At 47.2% G+C, this 19,804-nt stretch overlaps 2 protein-coding genes across 9 annotated transcripts; one reads left to right on the plus strand and one right to left on the minus strand.

Annotated features, from left to right (window-relative positions):
• Positions 1-473: 473 nt before the first annotated feature.
• LOC118513929 (uncharacterized protein KIAA0513) lies at positions 474-11,475 on the plus strand. Of its 2 annotated transcripts, none has more exons than XM_036060298.1 (9): positions 474-2,047; positions 7,903-8,023; positions 8,090-8,200; positions 8,270-8,620; positions 8,681-8,958; positions 9,050-9,239; positions 9,300-9,687; positions 9,756-9,850; positions 9,915-11,475. In XM_036060298.1, the coding sequence occupies exons 1-9, from the start codon at positions 1,721-1,723 to the stop codon at positions 9,983-9,985; spliced, it is 1,932 nt and encodes a 643-aa protein (XP_035916191.1). In that variant the 5' UTR covers positions 474-1,720; the 3' UTR covers positions 9,986-11,475. The 2 variants fall into 2 exon arrangements, with proteins under 2 accessions (XP_035916191.1, XP_035916192.1); XM_036060299.1 differs by having other exon boundaries at positions 475-2,047; positions 8,705-8,958.
• Positions 10,762-18,804, minus strand: LOC118513962 (sodium/potassium-transporting ATPase subunit beta-1-like). 7 transcript variants are annotated; one of them, XM_036060380.1, is made up of 6 exons: positions 18,669-18,804; positions 17,885-18,137; positions 12,325-12,582; positions 12,075-12,256; positions 11,733-12,003; positions 10,762-11,655 (listed from the first exon to the last, which is right to left on the minus strand). In XM_036060380.1, the coding sequence occupies exons 2-6, from the start codon at positions 18,024-18,026 to the stop codon at positions 11,546-11,548; spliced, it is 963 nt and encodes a 320-aa protein (XP_035916273.1). In that variant the 5' UTR covers positions 18,027-18,137; positions 18,669-18,804; the 3' UTR covers positions 10,762-11,545. The 7 variants fall into 7 exon arrangements, with proteins under 7 accessions (XP_035916273.1, XP_035916270.1, XP_035916272.1 ...); XM_036060377.1 differs by having other exon boundaries at positions 18,611-18,783; XM_036060379.1 differs by having other exon boundaries at positions 18,558-18,773.
• Positions 18,805-19,804: the final 1,000 nt, after the last annotated feature.

Consider the following 19,804-nt stretch of genomic DNA (forward strand, 5'->3'; position numbering starts at 1 on the left):
TTAGGCTTCAACAGGCAGGGAATCTACGCTAGTACCAGTGTTGACAAGTTCTGTGATCACTAATACATTCACTCTGGTGATCCGTTTGATTGATAGGTGAAAACAAACACGACGAGCGATTGGGAAAAGCATTCGCAAAGCCTTTCGACCGCAAGAACCGAAGTCGCTTCCGCCAACGTGTCGTGTTTCGGGTTGTTTGACATTTCTCTTTCATTACCGGCATTCGTATTGGATGGTGTGAGTGTGCGCAGTATTGAGGAACTCTTCGCAAACAGCCGGTATCAACAGGGTGAACAGAGCAGGAAGGACTGAGAAACGCAGCAGGCGAATGTGCAAAGCCAAATAAACACTCGTGGTCCGAAGTTTGACAGTTCTCTCCGAGAGAGCGCTCTCTCACTCGGTGCCTCTCTTTCTCTCTCTTTCTCTTTCGACTGCATATTTCCACGAAACACTAGCAAAACACGGATGCCGCAGTGGTTGCCTGCCAGTCAGTTGTTTCGTAGCTTTTCCGTAGGTTAGATGGAGCGACCACCGGTCCACCGGGTCGTTTGTTGAGGTTGGCTCGGTTTTGGTCCACTTTTCTTCAAAACCGCAAAGAAAAACCCCGCGAGCTCGCTCCATCACACGCTTTCCTTCTTCCCTTTCGTGTGCCCTCACACAGCTTATCGGTCAATCGGCTTTTCGTGGAAGTGTGGCCGGAAAATTAAGCCTGCTGCTGCTGCTACTACCGCAGTGTGTTGGCGCGTGTGTGAGTGTGTGCTGTGGCGCTTAAGTGTTTTTCTCCCGTTTTCGGTTTATTCTAATTACTACGACTCACCACGAGCAATAGTCATCGAGAACGTTCTGTGTAGAATGCTGTAGTTCCAGCACTGTGTTTTAAGGTGAAAGTAAGAGAAAAAGCCTAGAATGGAAGCTACACTGTGTGTGCCTAAATAAATCATGTTACGAAATGGTGTTTGAGGTTGTGAAAAACTGGCCGAGAAAAAAGCTGAGCGTAGTGTGAGCATTTGGTTAGTATTGCACAGTTCCCGTTTTGTGTGGCTGTGACATAATGCGGCACCGATCGGTTTCCCAGGGGTTTCACGCACTCACGGACCCACTTCAGTATGTTCGTCTACAGTAGCCCAATACGGCAGCGTGCGCCCGAGCAGGACGGAACGAACAGCTCCAAGAGGTCGACGGCAAAGCGGTTTATCCTTGGGTCATAAATTGGAAGTACCAATCCCTTGTCGTCGTCGTCGATAAAGAGCAACACAAGGCTCACACACACACACATGCGAGAAGGACATGGTTGCGGTTGTCCTGTTGACAATAAGAGCAGAAGAGAGATAAGAATGCCGAGCAGCGTGAAAATCGAAAAATAATTGTGTTTTAAAGGAAACGTGCTTTTCCTCACATGGCCCGCGATTAATTGCCTCGTGATACGGCGATCGTTTCATCGTAAGCGCTTTCGAAGGGCGCACACAGACGAAGAGCTTATGACGAATTCTAACCATTCTAACTAATCGGATCGGAGGGAACAAACATATTAATTAGAAAAAAACGGTTGCAACATCAGCTGGCTGGAAATGGATCGAGTTACCGGAGGTGGATAATTTTAATTGGAAAACACGCACCATCCCACTGGTGCCGATAGCCGTGGGCAAATAGTTACCATACAGTTGAAGAGTTTATCATACGCGTTTGTGCTGTTGTGCTGCTGTGCTGTGTTGAAGTCACGATGGATGGATCGGCACTTTCCACCTTTTCGCGTGGCTCACGTTTCAGTCCGAAGCGAACCGCAAGTCAAACGATGGCCGCAACGACGCTCGCCACAACGAACGAACAACCCGGCAATGGTGCGCCCGACCGTACCCGGGAAACGCTGCCGAACGGGGCGATGGGCAGGGAGCGAAGGGAGCCGGTACCGGACGGAAGTCCACGGGATTCACCGGCCGCGGCGAATCGGATCCGGACGTTTATGGGCAAAACGCCGAGCGCCATCAAGTCCAAGTTTCTGTCCGTGCTGGGCAACAGTACCGAAATCATTAACGGAATCTCCAACAAGGTAAGCGCTCGTTGTGGTTGTTTGCGGGGAAAAGAAGAGGGTAAGAAGAGAAGATCATGGTGGCGTATGTTGGCGTAATCGATGGACAAATCATTCCCCTCAGGTGTCACTAATTAGCATTAGTGCATGCGTCCTCTAACCTCGGTCGGATGGATTAGTTCACAAGCACGTGTCTTAATTATGCGAGTGAGGGTGTGTGTGACCTATGCACATGGTCCCATATGGTGTGGTGGTATGTACTAGCGAATGGACATTATGGGTGAATGCGCTAATTAAATCAGCTGATTGAAATTCTCTCGAGCGAGTGTTGATTAATGTAATAAGGAGACATCATAGTGGAATAGTTTTATTAAATGCCATCGAAAGCATTGGGATTTTTCTTTCCGAATAATTTATCGGTAATCGCGATGTTTTTTTTAATTCTAAGTAAATATTCTCAAGTGTTTATCCAATTGCATTCAAGTTCATGAATATAGAGGCGACTTAGATTAACAGGGGCTTGAGATAACTTGAAATGCGAAGGCAGAATAATTAATGCACTTTAGATTGTTCTTAACTTTAGACCACATTTTAAACCATGAACATACCTTTTATAAAAAAAGCCTTAGCTATAAAATCTATGTTACAAAAGCCTATACAATTTATCATATGACTTCTACATGCCATTCGATTTTAAGCAGACAGACAAGCGCCACCGTTAAACGGCCAAACAGCGGAACTGCAAATTTGAGTATCGGTTTACCATTTCATTCTCCAGCAGGTGTTTTGGTGTTCGTCCCCCTAGAGACAAAGGTCACCAGAGTGTTGTCGTTACGGCCCACTGCCACTGTGTCCTACGGGTGTCAGTGCTAACAAACGACACACACAGGTGCAAACTTGTTGTTCACGGCGAAACCACGGTGAGCTAGGGTTGAGTAGAACGGCTTCACGGCTTATCAAACTTGTTCGCTGTGCAAACTAAAGTTTGGCCGATGGGTTTGTCACCCCTTCGTTTTCTTTTATCGTAAGGTGGGGTTGTTATGGCGAACTTTCAATGGTTCAAAAGTTCTTGTGACCTCTTTTAAAATATCACCTTGTCGAAGCCAGCGTTCGAGTGAAAGTGATTCCAAGGTGAACTTAAAAACAGGGTTTCTTCTACCCTGGAAGGTAGTTGCTGTTCGATGTCATTGCAGTGCAACACAGAAAAAGAGTCACAGGTTTTCCATCACGATCCGCACTATGCATTATTTATCACCGAATCAGTCTGAGTGGAGCAGAACCGGAGCTTGGTGGTTCCGTGGAAACCGTTATTTTGATCAATTGAGTCACATTTTTCGGCTTCGACAGTTTCCAAATGGATTATCTTATCCGGCAGGTTTTCCTGTTTGAATCATCTCAATCTGTCGCTCCCTTTGAACTTCTGGACGAACTCTTGGGTGGTGTGAATCAGTTCTTAATCGAATTCGTCGCAGGTGAAAATATGGAAAATCCGCGCGACCTTCTATTCTTCGAACCAGCCAACGGGCGCGCTCGGCGAACATACGGATAATCGATCTGCTGTTCGATGTATTGATGGTCTGAGGCATCGTGGAAGCACACCTTCCCACAGGCGCTGGCAGCCCGCAAAGCAAAGGCTTCCGATAAGCAAACGAGCAAACATCCTCACCGTTGCCGCGTTATGAAACGCAGCTTTTACGGCGCTTTTCTGCTTTCGTTTGCACGGTGCTGTGCCACACGGCGATGGTGGATGGATACCGGGGTTGAGTTAAGATATGAACTTCCAAGAATTTCCACCCGATCGATCGCTTAGAAAAAGGGGTGGGAAGAGCGAGTTCACTTTTCTTGTGCCGGTTCTGCACCGCCGTGTGAGTTGGGTAAACTGTACCGGAATCGCTGGGTTGTGAAATTGTTGTCTAAGGATAATTGATGGAGCGGAAGTGTTGGGAAATAGCGCTTGATTGATTTATTCACGGAAAGTGTTTATTTTGAATCGGTTTGCTACAAAACAAACTAAAGAAAAGGTGTTTCAAATCGTTTGTATTTGGTAGGAAAGCAACTGTTCATGTTAAATTACAATCATTTGGAAGAAAATACCTCCACCAACCCCACGAATTGATGACAGAATGTTTAATGCACTTACATCGATAGAATCAGTGGTAAACATGGCTGCCACTTTAGGTTGGATTGTATTGCGATGGATACAAGATAGGGGATGAAATCCTTCCCGATGTTGATGACCCTTTCGAGTGAACCCTCTTGACGAACACTTCGATTTATTTCCTCCAAGAAAAGGGGGATATTGAGAGTCATCAATCTGCGATCTAAATCATGTAACCTTTGCACTGTGGTCCCGGTCAAGCCAAGCAGGTGGACGTTTCATTTTTATATGCTTGAAGGATAGGACACCGATGAACGGAATCCTTTTTGATTTGAGTCATTTGATGGTATTCAAAAAATGCCTTTTGACTATTATGTATCATTGATTGATTAGTGCGAATATTCACATAACTGCCAGCTGGACCTGTGTTGAGATAGTCTCAACACAGGTCCAGCTGGCAGTTATGTGAAGATTCGCACTAATCAATCAATGATACATAAACTCATAAAATTAAAATTAATAATTTTAATTAAATTATGGAAAAAAGTAAGCGAAATTATTGGACCGTCTTTCCAGAAATAAACTTTTAAAACAGAAATAAGATATTTATGTCACCTCAAAGTCGTTCTCTGGACCATAGTGCCTTGCTATTGCTCGAAAAAGACAAGGCAGAATCCTTGAATTTTCATGGTTAAAGGATAAAGTAAAACCCATAGCCCATTTACTGCTTGATTAAAGTGGATAAATTATTCAGGCCGGTCGTGTTGATTGGATGCTGAAAAATGCGTGATAAATAATGTAGCAGTCAGCAGAATCGGATTAATATTTATTGAAGCAAACCCAAATGAAATCGGTTTTGTAGGAAATATTTTCAAATCTTTTTAAAGAATTGCGTTTGATTTTCCGTTTCTTTTGTCTTTCTCTCTCGGAGAAATTTATGTCCCACTCACACGCCGATTGTCCGATTATTCTCTGCCCATTACACGCATGCTGCAGCACCAGTAACGGTAATGGCCACCCTTTCCCGCTTTATTGTGTTGCAATTCGAACCGCAAAACCCCATTATGCGACTAATTAGAAAACAAATTGCAGGCACGGATTTATCGGTAAGAGTTTTTTTTTTCCTACTGCTGCCACCACTTTGCGAGCACCGACGACCGAACGTGCCCTCCGCAAGCGTACGCTTTATCGCTGAGTTGGCCATTGCATAAATTATGTATCGGTTCAACTCCCCACTCCCCGAGAGCTGTAACATGGAAAAAGTGACACAAAACACTATCGCATTGCAGCCAGGCCCGGCCCAAAGCCCAGGTTCCGGTGGTTGTGAAAGTGTCAAACGATTCCCCGGTGTGCAGTTGGGCCCGCTGATTCGATGAAGTGAGCAATGTCCGTCCTTGGCAAAAAACAGGCTCAACACAGCGCACACACACAGGATGTAAGGGATGACACACGCCATTGTTGGTTGTGGTAAATTGTGATCTTTTTCCCTCTTTTCGGACACCGGCTTTGTGCAACCACAATAATCCGTAGTAGAATGCGAGTGTGTGTGTGAGTGTAAAGTCATTTCCACTGTTGCTCACTTGCCCGTGTCTGGCCGTATGCGGTAGAATCTCGGAATTTATGGTGCGGAAAAGTCGTGCAAGAATGTGTACCGCCGCGACTTTTCCCGAGATATTGATCGGTGTTTATGGAACGGTGTGCTGCGCCAGTGCGGCCGTTTGCTGATGCAAGATGGTAGATTGGGCAGGTCGGCCGAGGGAAGACGATAGCTGAACCAGACCGGACCACACCGGGAGGTTCAGCGCTTTCTCTAGCGGCCTTATCCAGTTTCGCTCAATTGGCTGTTTAGCAGCCGGGCGGGATGAGAAAGGAGAGAAGGAAGAAGAGGGATTACGGCTGTGTCCTTGTGGCCTTTCCGGTGAGCAGGCGGCCAACCGCTCTGGGACAGGTGTGAACGGATGGTACGGCCTTGGTAAGAGATAAGGACGATCCAGTGTCGTTTGCCGCAGGCAGGAAAACTATTTACACGCCTCCGATAAAAAGGACAGTGTGCATAGTTTAAACTTGTTGGTTGAAAAGTTCTTGGAGCCCGCCTAAAGTGCTCCGTGTAGAGCATGGTGTAACAAGCAAAATTCTTGGAAGGATATTTGTATATAGAAGATATGATTATTTACCATCCATTGTCCTGCAGAGTCCCGACAAGAGTCTTGAAGAATTTTGAAAGATGGTAACGAATGCTCCACTTCAAGAAGAGAAGTTCCAGAACTCACGATCTACCTTCTCATGGCCAGAGCATAAATCCTTCCCCAATAAACATCATTGTAATTCCCCGGACAACACTTAGCGTCAATTAGACACTGGGCTGAATAATTCATCGCCAGCTAGCGTAAAAGTTGGTCAGGTAAACAGTCGGTCGGGTTGCCGTGGCCATGCAAAAGACCATCATTATGTCCTGCTGGCGCATCGTGCAGGAATGGCAGAGCAACAACAAAAAAACCAAAACTCAGGAACGCCGTTCGTTAGTGATACACTGGACATGCCAGAATGGAAGGCAATGTTGACCGAACGACCAAAAAGAGGAGAAGGACAGTACAACACACCATCGCCACTATCTGCCTTTCGTTGTTCTGCTTTCCATATATGCAAAATAGATGCAAACATCATGTCGACCGAACGTGTTGGACAAATGTTTGACTGTACTGACTTCGAGTGGTGGGGGGGGGGGGGGGACTTCAGGATTCCCGGCAATGTTCGCTTGACTGCTGGGAAATACCAGCCAGTGGTTTGTTTTCCTTTTTTTCAGCTGGGCTGCTATTCAAACAGCGTAGGACAACGTTTCTGTCCTCGAATTAAAACTGAGCACACATCAAACCGGTGGCATCGGGGGTTTCGTTTTTCGTTCAGTTTAAATCGTCCCTTAATTGGGTCAACGACGCAAACGAAAGCCTGGCAGGACCGTGTGCCTGCACCACTCCGGTGAAAAGTAAACCCCAATGATGATGATGGTGGTGGTACGACGATGCTTCTAAGTACAATCGACATCGATAGCGGCACGTGGCCTTCGTGGCAAGGACACCGAATCATCCACCATCCTGATAGCTCGCTCGTCGTTTCATTCATTTCACTGATTGGTTTTCAATTGAATCCCGGTGTCCCCGGGTCGAAGATGAATGGAATGCCGTCCATGGAAGGCTCATCGGCCGGTTTCGAGAGCGTCCTTGACCGAACCTTGATGGTGGTGGTGATGGTGACCGAGGACCCTTTTTCGCCCAGGGACCTAGGATGGTGGTTGAAGTGCAAAAGTGCTCCGGCTAGTTACGCTCGCCACTCGACGGCATTTCGTTGTGAAATTGCACTTTCCTTTGCACTTCTCGATGCGGGCTCGGGTCCTGTTTTATGATTCGACGTTAATTTTAAGCGAGTGGTTCGTGAGGTTATGATTACTTCACGGACAATGTAGCATCGTGAAGGGTTCGTGGATGGGATTTCACAATCAATTTGCGAACGGAAAGGGTTTTGTAGGACCCACTTTGGAGGTGGCTTTAAAGAGTGATTTTATGAAAAGAGATGAATGGGATGAAGTTTGAATGAAACTGATACAAAGCAAGAGTCCTAAACCTAGAAAGGGTCCTGTGGCATTGGGTTTAGCGCCTGATTTTATTCACCGAAAACCCTGGCTTGAGACTCATCTTATCACGATCACAGCAAGATGGACAGTGAGCGTAAGAAGAAGACCTCCTTCTCCTCTTACCATCATCTCGGGCCCTCTCATTCGCAGATCGATGCCGCCCTGAGCCTCACCTCGTCCTCCGACACCGAAACGACGGCCAACCGGAACCAGATGAAGGTGGACGATATGCTGAGACGAAAGTACGAGTCGTCCAACATGAAACATCCAGGTCAGGATCTCGCCCAGCTCATCTGTACTTTAGAAATTTGCTATAATAATATATTATTACCAACAGATGACGCGCGTGGTGAACATCAAATTGACTACGAGCTGCGTCGGGCGAAAGAGCGTAGAGCCCACGAAGAAGTCCTCTCTGGACGCTATCGGAATCCTGCCTTTTCGCATTGTACGTGCACAGCTGGCGATGGTGGGTGAAGCTTGATGGAATTGAGTTGAACGATTTTCTTACTTACAGTACTACCCCCACCACCACCACCTCCTCCTCCTCCTCCTCCTCCTCCTCCGGCTTCAAGCACGTCCCCACAACCGGTGCCAACAGCGACGCCCGCGGTCAAGCCGACAACCACCAGCAAAGAAAGCGAGGAGCGTGTAACGGAACGAGCCCCCTCGCATAGTCTCAGTGCCGACTTTAGCCACAGCAACTACAGCCAGAACTCGTACTCGCTCGATTCGAAGTCTCCGCAACCGTCCGGTGGGCCGGAAGTGGGAGAACCGGCACTGAAGATGCAGGCCATCAACACCGTTCCCACACCGGATGGGTTTCCTTGGGGCAAAGACTTCCACTACGGGCGTGAGCCACGGTTAGGTAAGTGTGTGTGTGTGTGTGGTTGAGGAAGTTTCGCAATGGAATGCAACCGATATTTAGCTCCGGATCTCGGGCCACGTTCAGGTATTCCAAGCAGTGCCTCCACCAGTGACAACGAATCGTGTGCCTTCAGTGGTACGCTCGAGTCGTCCGAGCTGAAGATGTGGATACGGTCGGAGTCGGAGAACTCGGTACCGTCGTGGGCGTCGTCCATCAGCCTGGACAGCCAGTCGGAGGAAGCGGTGCTGGACTTTATGAAGCGGTTCGTGCGCATTCTCTTCCACGACAGCTCTAGCATCACGCTGCAGCTAAAGTCGGACTTTGGACAGTACGCAAGGGTAAGGAGTTCCTGCTGTTTGTCCCCAGGCAGGATAAATTCTTCTTGGAAATATCTCACCTCACGCTGAACATTTCGCTGTCCTTTGTTAGACGGAAACGGGAAGGCTGTGGTTTTCACGGCTGGTGAACGCACAGCGCGCAAAAACGAAGCGCGTGGACGAGTCAACGTTCTACTCGCTCATCCAATACTTTGCGATCGTCCTGTTTGAGTGTGCCGAAAGCGAGGACTACTCGCCGGCCAAGACGCTTATGAACATGTGCTTTACCTTTTACCATGATAGTGAGTATGCTTGAAGGGTCCGGCTATTGGAGTTGAACTAACGTAATGAATCCTTCGCAGTCGACGTACCGGGCTGTGATCCGTACCGGGAGTACCTGTACACCTACCTGCGCGATCAACCGATCTGGCAAACGTTGCGCTTCTGGAACGCGGCCTTCTTCGATGCACTGCAGACGGAACGGAAGCATCGACCGGTGCCTCCCACGGTTAAACATTCGCCGAGTGCACCAACTTCGCAGGTGAAACATGTGGTCAAGGGAAGCACCATTCTTGCAGCCGGAGTCGACCCGTTTCTCGGGTGTACCGATGAAGGTGCGGCGAGTGCGACCACGCTTACTGTTCCAGAGATGGAGCGGTCCTCTTCTACCAGTGCTTGTGATCGTACCGATCCAGCCGAACTTCAGGAGGACAAACACTACCATCAGAATCTTAGCTTTGGACAGTTAGGGTGAGTGGGACATTGGCAGCAACTTGGCCTTAGAGCTCTAACATTGGATGGTTAAAATTTCTTTCCAGGAGCTTCACGTGTAATATGCACGCATTCGGACTCTCGCGGGAGCTGTGCAATGAGTTCCTTGTGAAGCAGAGTGTGATCGCCAACCTTTCACCAGGTAAGAATTCTATCCTATCCCCTCAACTTTTATCCCCTGATCTTCTGAAACCGTCTACCTGTAGAGCAACAGAAACTTCTGCAAGAGAACGTCGATCGTATGTACCGCGAAACGGATCCCTGGAGAGAGAACTAAGAGATGAGAGCAGCAACAACAACAACAATAATGATAGCGGTGATGGTGGTTGAGTAACTGGATAGTATTTTGTGATAAACTTTTGTGATGTCCAATAGAGGATGAGCTAAGACCGTGCTCAGCGTCCAGCGGTAGGAGCGAAGAGTCTAGTTTAGATGCAACTAGTTCCTCCCTGGGGTTTTTCGAAAGCTCCAAGCTCTAGCTCTGCACCCTTTCGGTTTATTATTTAACAAATGAGATGGAGCTACGACAACAAAGAGGTGGAGCTTTGTGTCTTGTTGGAAAAGTGTTTGGAAAAGAAGCAACATGCCTAGGTCAAGCGAGCAATAGAAGCAATCCGGGTGAGTGATATGCAAAAGATTTGACAATAAAGCATACTACAGACGAGAAAAGGGATGGAAGAGGGGACGGGGAGAAGATGCTACGAATGGGCATGAGGGCAATAGTAGACATACACTGTAAATCATTCCCAATACCACAAGTGAACCACAAGACGTGATCAGCAGATCGAGAGATCGTTAAACTAAGCGATATGTGAAGAAATGCTTTAAGTAGGGTTAAAGATGTGAATTTGATGAGATGCAGCACACCCTACACCAGTTGTTATGTCGTATAAGCAATAAGGTACACACGTACACATAGGTTCGTTGGGCCCGAACAGCGAGAGAGGATAAGATAATCGTGATAAAACGTTAACTAGTTCATAAACAAAAATATTTCCCAAAGTATTCCGCGCGACATGGAGAAGGATTAACGCAAGAGAGACACACGTTGTGTACGCGAAGGTGGTGTAACAGTAGCGCAAACCGTATCTATTTCCAGTACTATATAGATTTTCTCGCCTATCACAAACTAAACCAACTAAGACCGAAATAAACCCTCAAACCAATTCCACAAAACCGAAACGAAAACGGCGATGTAAGTCGATTTCTTATGGTACTAATGGAAGCTTTATAAGTTCTTCTTTGTGCTAAACTATTCTTATCGACGTTTAAAAGTACAACGGATTTATAATCTTAAAACCTCGAACGAAAACGAACAAGAAGCGCTCACGTGGTAGCTTCGGTGTTTTGAATGAAACTTTTCATCGCTTGTATGCGTGAAATATTTCACGTTCAAACTGCGCTTGCTTTCAAACGGTCGCTGCTCGTTTCTCGTGCGTTCGCGCTACTTATTGTGTACATAAATTAACCGCTTATTAGTGTATTTCCATACTTTACTTTACTTTCTTTTATTATTTTCTCACTTGACTAAAACGTTTAAGTAAACTCTTTCATAGCACATGGTGTGGCGTGGCGGCGTGAGCCACTCGTGGCTGGGTGAAGGACGATGATTTTTCGCTGATTGTATCTATGCTGCATTTGTGACACCTCCTATTCAATTTCACGTTGTACGTTTATCCCTCCCCTGGGCTAAGTTTGATCCACCGCTATGTACCACGAATCGGCATAACAAAGAAGGTAAGGAAAAGAAAACAACGATTCGACATTGTCGCACGGGGAAGGTACGGGTGTTTCGCTTTTCAGTGTCCTCCCAGGTGGGATTCGACCGCATCGCTATCTAATCGATACGCAGCGATACCTGCACCGAACCCGCTCGGTCGCGGCTTCCTCCACGGTATATGATGTTTTTCGCCCAGGCGCGGCACTCGATGCTGATGGTCGTTTTTGCTGCAATCGAGAGGGTGACGAACAGTGAGCACGAGCGATAGTGTAATGCGGCGAGATTACGTGACGGAGGTACTTACGCTTCGGGCGGGCAAGATGTACCGCCACCAGTGGGCTTAGATAGCCGTCGATGTTCATGTACGGATAGTAATACGCTGGGAAACCTTGGCTCGGCAGGTATTCGACCGGGCCGAGCTGGTTTTCGTCGCTGTTGGTAAGTTCCTTGCAGGTGATCCACACCTGGCGGCGATCGGGAGCAGGAAGCGATCGGATGTGGGACACTAGATCGTCGGGCATCTCGGTGGGAAGATCATCGACATCTTCGTAGAATTCGGGCTGCCAGCCATAAATCTATGAAATGGGGTGCATGATTCACATCAGCATCTAAGAGAAAGGCTAGGTGATCGTTCTATTCGGCTTACTCTGTTGATCTTGATGAAAATGCAAGGCGCCGATCGGTTGTAGCCGTATCCTGCCGATGCCGAACATGGGCCAAGGTTCTTCACATCGAAGGCACACACATTTCCACGCGACGGTGGTGTGTTGAAATCACAGATCACCTGGTTCTTGCCTCCACCGGGTAGCAGTGTATGGTCCGCGTACGCTGCAAGGAAATTGCCGACAGTTAATCACAATCGCGGACACGCACCGTTTTCGAGCCTCTGAACTTACGTGCGAGAAAATCGTTGATCATGTTCACCCACATCGTCACGTCCGATTTGTTGGCGGCAACGTACTGAATGGAGTTGAAACTTTCCGCATCTTCCGGCTGGGGACGGTAGCTGACACCGGGGTTCGTGCCGATCCGGGACTCATCCAGCTGCCACTTGGGATATTGATGGTTTAGCGTGACCAGAAGTCCTTGCATGCAGATGGCGAAGAGGGCGGCAAGTACGGTGTAGAAGCAGGCATAGAACAGCATAAGTTGGGCTAATGGGGATGAAAGGAAAAATATGTTAGGAAAGGGCTTTGACATGTAGGAAGTTCTATTCGAGTACCGTGGCTTAAACTATGGCCAAGGAATTCTGAGAGCACCAGGCTTCTGATAATATACATTTCTTGGAACTCGATACGCGTTTTAAGAGCCTCAAATAAGAGCAATGCAATCTGATATATGACTCTCATCTATGACATCATCAGACGCACATCAAAGACTGTACCTCAAGTACCCACGAAAACCTCCTCCCGAAGACTAAATAATTTAGAGGAAACATCTCAGTACAGAATGTTCCAGCTGGAAATCAGAATATGGGTCCTATGGGAGGAACTATATACCGTAGAACCCTTCTTCGATTGGCATAAAGCGGTGAAGTGTTGAATTAAACGTAGCTGATTGCAGCCAGCTGATGAAAACCTCTTCCTGCAATCGGACTCATCACATGTTCATATCAGCGCGGCAATCCCAACCATACGCAAACCAAGAGTAGCTACAATCTACACGACACGTGGATCGTTCCGATATCAACGATAAGTGGATCAACCGTCAACAGAAGCTATCTTAATCAAAGAGCACATAGTAACGACCCAGTCCAGGACCCGGATTGTCCCTGGGTGCGCAGACAACAATTAATGTGATCAACACAGTGGTCCACAAGGGCTGCAGTTGTGGTGTTGCAGTTGCAGCGTCGGATTGCACTCGTTATCGGGTGGCTGTAAATTATATGCATCAACGAACGCATCGTTCGAGTCTTTGGCGTAATGGTGCTTTAATATCGCTCTAATTGATGTCCATTTTGCAAACGCATGCACGGGGTTCTAACGGTGGAAGGTGCTATTAACATCATCGGAAGTGACAATCTGTTTATCGTGTGGCCTGAGAGCTTGCCCACCTTATCGTGAAGCTTGGCCGCTTGGCTTCACGGTGAACCGGTTTGCATTAAGAAATGATGTTGTTTTAATGTCTTGGGGTATCTAAACAAGAGCAGGTTCAACCCTTTGTCAAAACTCCCCAATCGGTTTGGTAAACAGATAGTAAGCTGAACAACCTATTTGCCATTGAAAAAACAACCACAACGACGATTCGCTACATCGACGGACCATCGACGGCTTGATGCGGAGGAGACTTAAACGGTTTTCTGTATATTTAGAAACCAAAAACCACCCGTATCCGGTTCGATGCAATCGCAATAAGCCTCTCTCTCTCTCACGCCCTTGCTCGTGGGGTTGATCGTCGTTTCCCACCGAATGCACTCCTTCCGTATTTAGCGGGCACCACCGCTAAAGGGTTAGGTGAGGTTAGACGACACGAAAAAGTATTACACTGATACCTATCATGATGGTGAAGCTATCAAGCAAGCGAGCGGACGAAATGCGACACACACACAGACACCGGTTGAAATTGGACGATTAAATTTAGCTCTCGTGGATGGTTGGATGGATGGATGGTGGTAGCTGTTGGGTGAGTGGTTGGGAACCGAGGGAAAGAAGAAGCAGACAGAGAGAAAGTGTTGTGTTCTGTATTGTTTTGAAACCTCCACCAGACACACGAGCCTTACAAACCCTGGCAATGGATTTGAATTTGTATTTACAGGCGAAAAAGCGGTTAAAGTCGGTGAAATTTAAGCAGAGATCATCGTGTGCACGTGTGAGTTATTTTGCTGATCTAAGTGAAGCTTTATCTGGTTGGTGAAACATTGTGTCAGGTTGGTCTCTCTGCTATCTTTAGGCGAAGGCAAGCGTTCCGAGCATACTAGCCGGTAGGAATTCTGCCACAATTTCCCAACATTTTCATTTCAGCGTAAAGTTCTACCCACGCGATCGTACTTGCATTCCGAGGTAAGTATGATGCAGTGGTGGTAGAGTGACACCTTCACCTGCCACCACCCACCCATCGCGATGCAGTTTTGACGGGTATATGGACGTAATGGAAAACAAAAATGGCATTGATTGGTATGCAGATGACGGGGCCGGCAAATTGATCGCGAGTGCAAACGCATATTGATCGGTAATTATAGCACCTCGATTGAGATTGTTCGATCGAGAGTTATGGGTGTATCGAGAGGAAACTCGTTATTATTTCCATATGATTACAACGATACACCTACGATTCGATCAATAATGGATGGTCCTATGGGCAATATTACCACGCATTAGTGAACGATGGCGGTCAAACAGAGGAGGGCAATAACGGAGGACCCCATGACTCTCCGGGCTAGTGGTTCGATTCTCAACTAGATCCTGCTCTCCGGAATATACTTGACGGCATTTTTTCGGTTAAAACCAGCAGTAACACGAAACACTAGGTGAAGGTCGTCCCGTCCTCATCTAAGCCTTAGTTTCATGACACGATTCTCTGCACGCCCTGTGCTGTGTTTACCCAACACTCAAACTGAAAAAGGCTTCCCTAAGGTAAATACACATTAAAATGCTATTTACACCATCTCGCGATATAGGCCTGCCTGCTGCTCTAGCTCTACAGCCTACCCTTGCTGCGCGCGGAGTCTTCGTTTTTTTGTTCGCTAGACACACGAAACGCCTTCGATAATCAAAAATATTGCGCACCACTGCGAATCTATCATTCGATCACTAATTTGTTCATCATATAGACACGGCTCGAATTTACTTTTCGTCTCCTCCAGCCGTCGCATCCGAGAGCTGGCGGTCCCTAAACCGTGCTACGTAAACAAATCGACCTGCAAAATAGAAATGGAATCTTCCAACTCTCATTCCAAATCCTCCTTCCCATGGATCGATCATTCGAGATGTGGTGCATTTCCTTCCTATTGCTAATTTAGTGTCTGCGAGAGGCAAAAAAGAACCAACGTCGATTTTAATCTCGCTCGATGCACTCGAGCTGGAAGGTGAGCATGCCGGTGCGGGAGGGCGTTCGGCGTCCGGAGACGCTTGATCCGGGTTCTTCCGTTTTCTGTCGCCAGCCGGGTGCGTGTGTTCACACTTTTACCACTACGCAAACAGAGGGGGGGCCAGCAGCCGAAACTGGCGTATCCGCTAATTAAATGGCAAGCGAGCGGTGAGACAAACACACAGGGAATTAAGTGCCATCAAGATAACGCCAGCTATCTTGCCGGCTGGGCCAGAACGGCTTCGCACAAATGAAGACACACACCGTTCCCCACGGAAGGAAAGGCGGGTGGAGAAGGTGTCTTCAATTGTGGAATTCCCTCCGGTCATCCTATTGAAGTTTCGTTCTTTTATTGCCGCTTTTGCAGACACTAAGAAAGCTAGCGAAATAAAAGCATAATCGTTTCCCCGGATTCGCTTCTCAATGAATGATGATTCATGCGCGCCAGCTTTCTGCTAGAAACTGGCGGACTGATAAGATTATGATTCCGAAGAAGATGTTGCTATGGAGAGACACTAGCGGTACAGCCCGTGTGGAGATAACTCTGGGACAAATAAAAGGGAAATAGAAGAGTGATTCAACAAAGTTGCTTCAAGAACTCTGGCCGGCTCCCGGCTCGCGTTAAGCAAACATCTGCAGCATGCAACCGTGTGCCAGGCCCTCGGTTTGACTAAGTTCGGCTCCATTACAGCGGCGAAACGTACAACGACCCATTTACACTGTTTGTTGACCTTGGTCGCCATGTGTAGCCGTCCTGTGCGCTGGGTTCGATTCTGCCACCACGGGGTGTACCGAAGACACCTGTTGGGCGTGTTAAATTATAGTTGTGGCTCACCGGGCGACGAAATGGAGCGATAAGTAACGAAGCGCTTGGATTTTTGGCGTGCCGATTATTTTTAGACCTCCAAAGTACACTTAACCGCAACTCTTAAGACTGCCAGATGGGACGGTGCTACCCGATACTCCTGATGATCCACTTCAGTTTTGTGGAGATGGTCTAGAAGAAAAACTTGTCTGACTTTTCGGTCTTCTAACCTCCAAAACTGTGCCAGACAGTTGGTGGTGTAGTTTGCTGGAGTAATTGAGATATCCGTAGGAAGTAGATCGGTACACATTGGCTGCTTCACACGCACGATCGTCTAGTTTAGGATTAGTGATCTCGGCGTGCTGATATACGCTCCAAGGTTAGTAGAGGTAATTAGAAGAAATTGTCAAGATGCCAAGATACCGTAAAGAAAAGGCAAAAATCTGCATCCATCATTAGCGAGATAAATCCAGATCTCAGAATCCAGTTCGATCCGGTGAAGCAAGCTAGCAAAAACAATATGCGTGAATTAGTCACAATGTGAGTGATATCAGGAGATAGCGAGGCCAGCGAATCAAAACAGAGAGATGAATTTCTAGTGTCAACAGCAGCCCATCTTATGGACCAATTCAAAGTTATAGACAAAGTGATAATCAATACGCATCGATGATGATTAACATTAACATTCTAACGAGAGGCGTTGCGTCAGTTTGGAATGGGATGGTGAAATTACTCTCCTCGACGATGGGAAGGCCAAAAGTCTATGAGGAACACATTAGACTGCTCTTTTCCAGCCATGTGTTTTGGGTTTTGCAAAAAGTTCCGCCATTTGTTTCCGGGATTCCACAGACAGAAGTTATTGTTTGTTGAAACATCACTGTACGGACATCAAACAACGATGCTCATCTGAGGCATTTGGGAAAACAGCCCTTGGATTTCCATCGTTAAAATGCAATCAAGCGCGTTTAAGTGCACGAATGTCCGATTCCAGCTGCATTTTAATGTCACGATGAAGCTCATTCCGCTATTGCAGTTACAAATTATGACACGTGCCTGAAGTACTTTCAAGTGTAAACTGTAGAGTAGTCCCGTGGGATGCAGCATAGTCTGCCGTGCAATAAAAAAACACTTGAGCGCCAAGATGCCAGGAACCATGTGACCGTGTGTCGCATCGTTGGTGTTGCAATTTCTGCGCCCTGCTACCATCCATCCCAACCATCGAACGCTTAACCCCACCACCTCCAACCAGTCCATGATGGAGTCCGAACCGAAACGGGCTGGAGTGAGCCTGAGGTAGGGCATAATTCTTTCACTCTGGTGTGGCTCCTTATCACGGGCACTACGGGTACATCGTGAGCGCGCGTGTATGCATCCGCAACCAAGCAAGCGGTCCCTAAAACCGTTTCAGCGCAACCCTAGTTTGATGATAACGTTATCAGCCACGGGACGAGCTAAGCAGGCTGTGTGGAAGTGTTCAAATACTTCCAAGGCCTTCACCACCGCTGCTAGCCGGATCGGAGAGAGCGGCCACAGGAAGGATCATCACTATATGCAGAAGGCCCTGCTGTGCGATGGTGAAGATGTCCCACGGTCGCTAGACACTAACGTACACGACTTCTACTTACCCCAGCTTTTCGCTGTCCTGCCCATAATTTTGCCATCCTGCGTGTTGTAGAGATACTGGCCAAGTGTTTGCTTCTCGGGTTTCGTCGGGAACTCGTACGTTCGCACGATCCGTGGTTGACTAACGCGCTTTTCCGAAGGCATTCTTAGGGTCTTAGGATTATCGGTCCAGCTTTCCACAAACACTTCACTTATGCTTCACTCACTGCAGTGGCACACACGATCCCCCAAACGATCAAGAACTGCCTACAATTGCTGCCAGGGTTAAAGGTGAATAAATAAATGAAATAAATACTTTCGACGATGCTGGCAACTTAGCTCTTCTACACATTAATTGCACTGCATTAATTGCGGCCGTTAATGAAGAAAGAGTCCGATACCGATACAAAAAAAAAACGGCCTGAGGATTGTTAGCTAACGTTAAGAACGTTGGTGTTTTGGAAAGGAAAACTACACGCACTAGACACTTCCGCGGGCCACAAACAACAAACAAGAAAGTGTGCAAACTGTCAAAATGGGATTTTTTTTGTTGAGAACTTTGGGATTTCGACAGTACGCACACCGCCAACTACGATTTATGGTTACTGTTTGGTTCGTTTGTTTGTTTCTCGTGTCTCGCCGTCGTCGCCGTTCGGAAAGTGGATTAGAAAAGATGAGATTGTGCAGCAGCAGTACCAGGCACCAGACACACGGGACACACACACAGACGGCACACACGGAACACTCACACACTATTGGCAACAGATTACTCCAGCCCTAGACGAAACTGGGCAGCTGGGATCTTACTGGGCTGGTGGTCGCGCTTTTGCTGCCAGACGAGCGTACGCACATGTGGACGACCGAGAGACAATTGACAGCTGTTAGATCGCGCCAGTCCTGTTTACGATGCGTTTTCGGAAACCGATTCACTACTACCGTGCCCGATACGCCGACGACCGTGAGCGAGAGAACCAATCGTGCAGGGTTAGTGTATGCGTGTGGCGCTCGGGGTGATTACTACTACCAATTACTAAGTGTGATTACTTAGTGTGTTGTTCTTGCCGTGATAGACCATTACTATCGTTAAAAGTTTAGTGAAAGGTGTTTTGAAAGGAAAAATGAATTGTTTTATTAACGAACGAGACTCTCTCGATCGGAAGCAGCTGAGAAACCCTTTAAATTGGAAGCTCTCTCTTGCGCACGCTCTCTCTCTCTCTCTCTATCTGTCTGTCTCTACCGTCCACACACGCAACGCGACTTAATCGTTTTGATAAAGATGAAACCAGCGCACCAAACCCGTCACAGTACGGCACGCAAAAGATGCCTGCTCTGAGCAGTGTGACGTCACCGGTACGGGTACGTTTAATCGAAACCGGTGATTGATAAGGCGAAGGTTCGTACCAGCGCTGATAAGGGCGAACACCAGAGGGTAACTCGTGCAATGGTCAGGTAAGGTTTAACATGCACCATTTTTTGCGGAAATCGTTGTACCCTGCGTGCTGTGTTTTCCTTTATCTGATTTACAGCGAAACGTGTTGTAACGTCTTGGTTTGGATATAGGTCCGGCTTTGGTAATTGTTCAGATGGTGATATTTTTGGAACGATTGGTATTCTTTGATTGAAGCAAGCTTCAGTCGAAATAATTGGTTTGCTCTGTCTAATCTTAGCTGAAGGGTCAATTGTGCTTATTGGAGGGCTTGTTGCTTTAAATCCCCAATGCGTTATCCAAATCCAAATTAGTTTTTAAATAACTAATTTTTCATTTAAGGGACAAATTTGAACATTGAAAAAATATGTTTGATCTTACTCGGGGGTATGAGCTATTTTGTGTAGAACACTGTACGATTAGCGCGCTTTGACGATCGTCTGTGATTCGTCATCCAAAAAGGGCCCATGCCCTTCCAAAATTAACTACCCTTTACCGGACACACACCCCTTCTTCC

This window comes from Anopheles stephensi, chromosome 3, assembly GCF_013141755.1.
Source record: "Anopheles stephensi strain Indian chromosome 3, UCI_ANSTEP_V1.0, whole genome shotgun sequence".
Lineage (NCBI taxonomy): Eukaryota > Metazoa > Arthropoda > Insecta > Diptera > Culicidae > Anopheles > Anopheles stephensi.

Excerpts from the sequence above, each read along its gene's own strand:
- LOC118513929 (XM_036060298.1), top strand. The coding sequence starts at position 1,721 with ATGGATGGATCGGCACTTTCCACCTTTTCGCGTGGCTCACGTTTCAGT. Across the intron at positions 8,024-8,089 it reads GTCCAACATGAAACATCCAG|ATGACGCGCGTGGTGAACAT; the intron begins GTCAGGATCTCG and ends TATTACCAACAG. Across the intron at positions 8,621-8,680 it reads CGGGCGTGAGCCACGGTTAG|CTCCGGATCTCGGGCCACGT; the intron begins GTAAGTGTGTGT and ends ACCGATATTTAG.
- LOC118513962 (XM_036060380.1), bottom strand. The coding sequence starts at position 18,026 with ATGCCTTCGGAAAAGCGCGTTAGTCAACCACGGATCGTGCGAACGTAC. Across the intron at positions 12,257-12,324 it reads GATCAACGATTTTCTCGCAC|CGTACGCGGACCATACACTG; the intron begins GTAAGTTCAGAG and ends ATTTCCTTGCAG. Across the intron at positions 12,004-12,074 it reads TTTTCATCAAGATCAACAGA|ATTTATGGCTGGCAGCCCGA; the intron begins GTAAGCCGAATA and ends CCCATTTCATAG.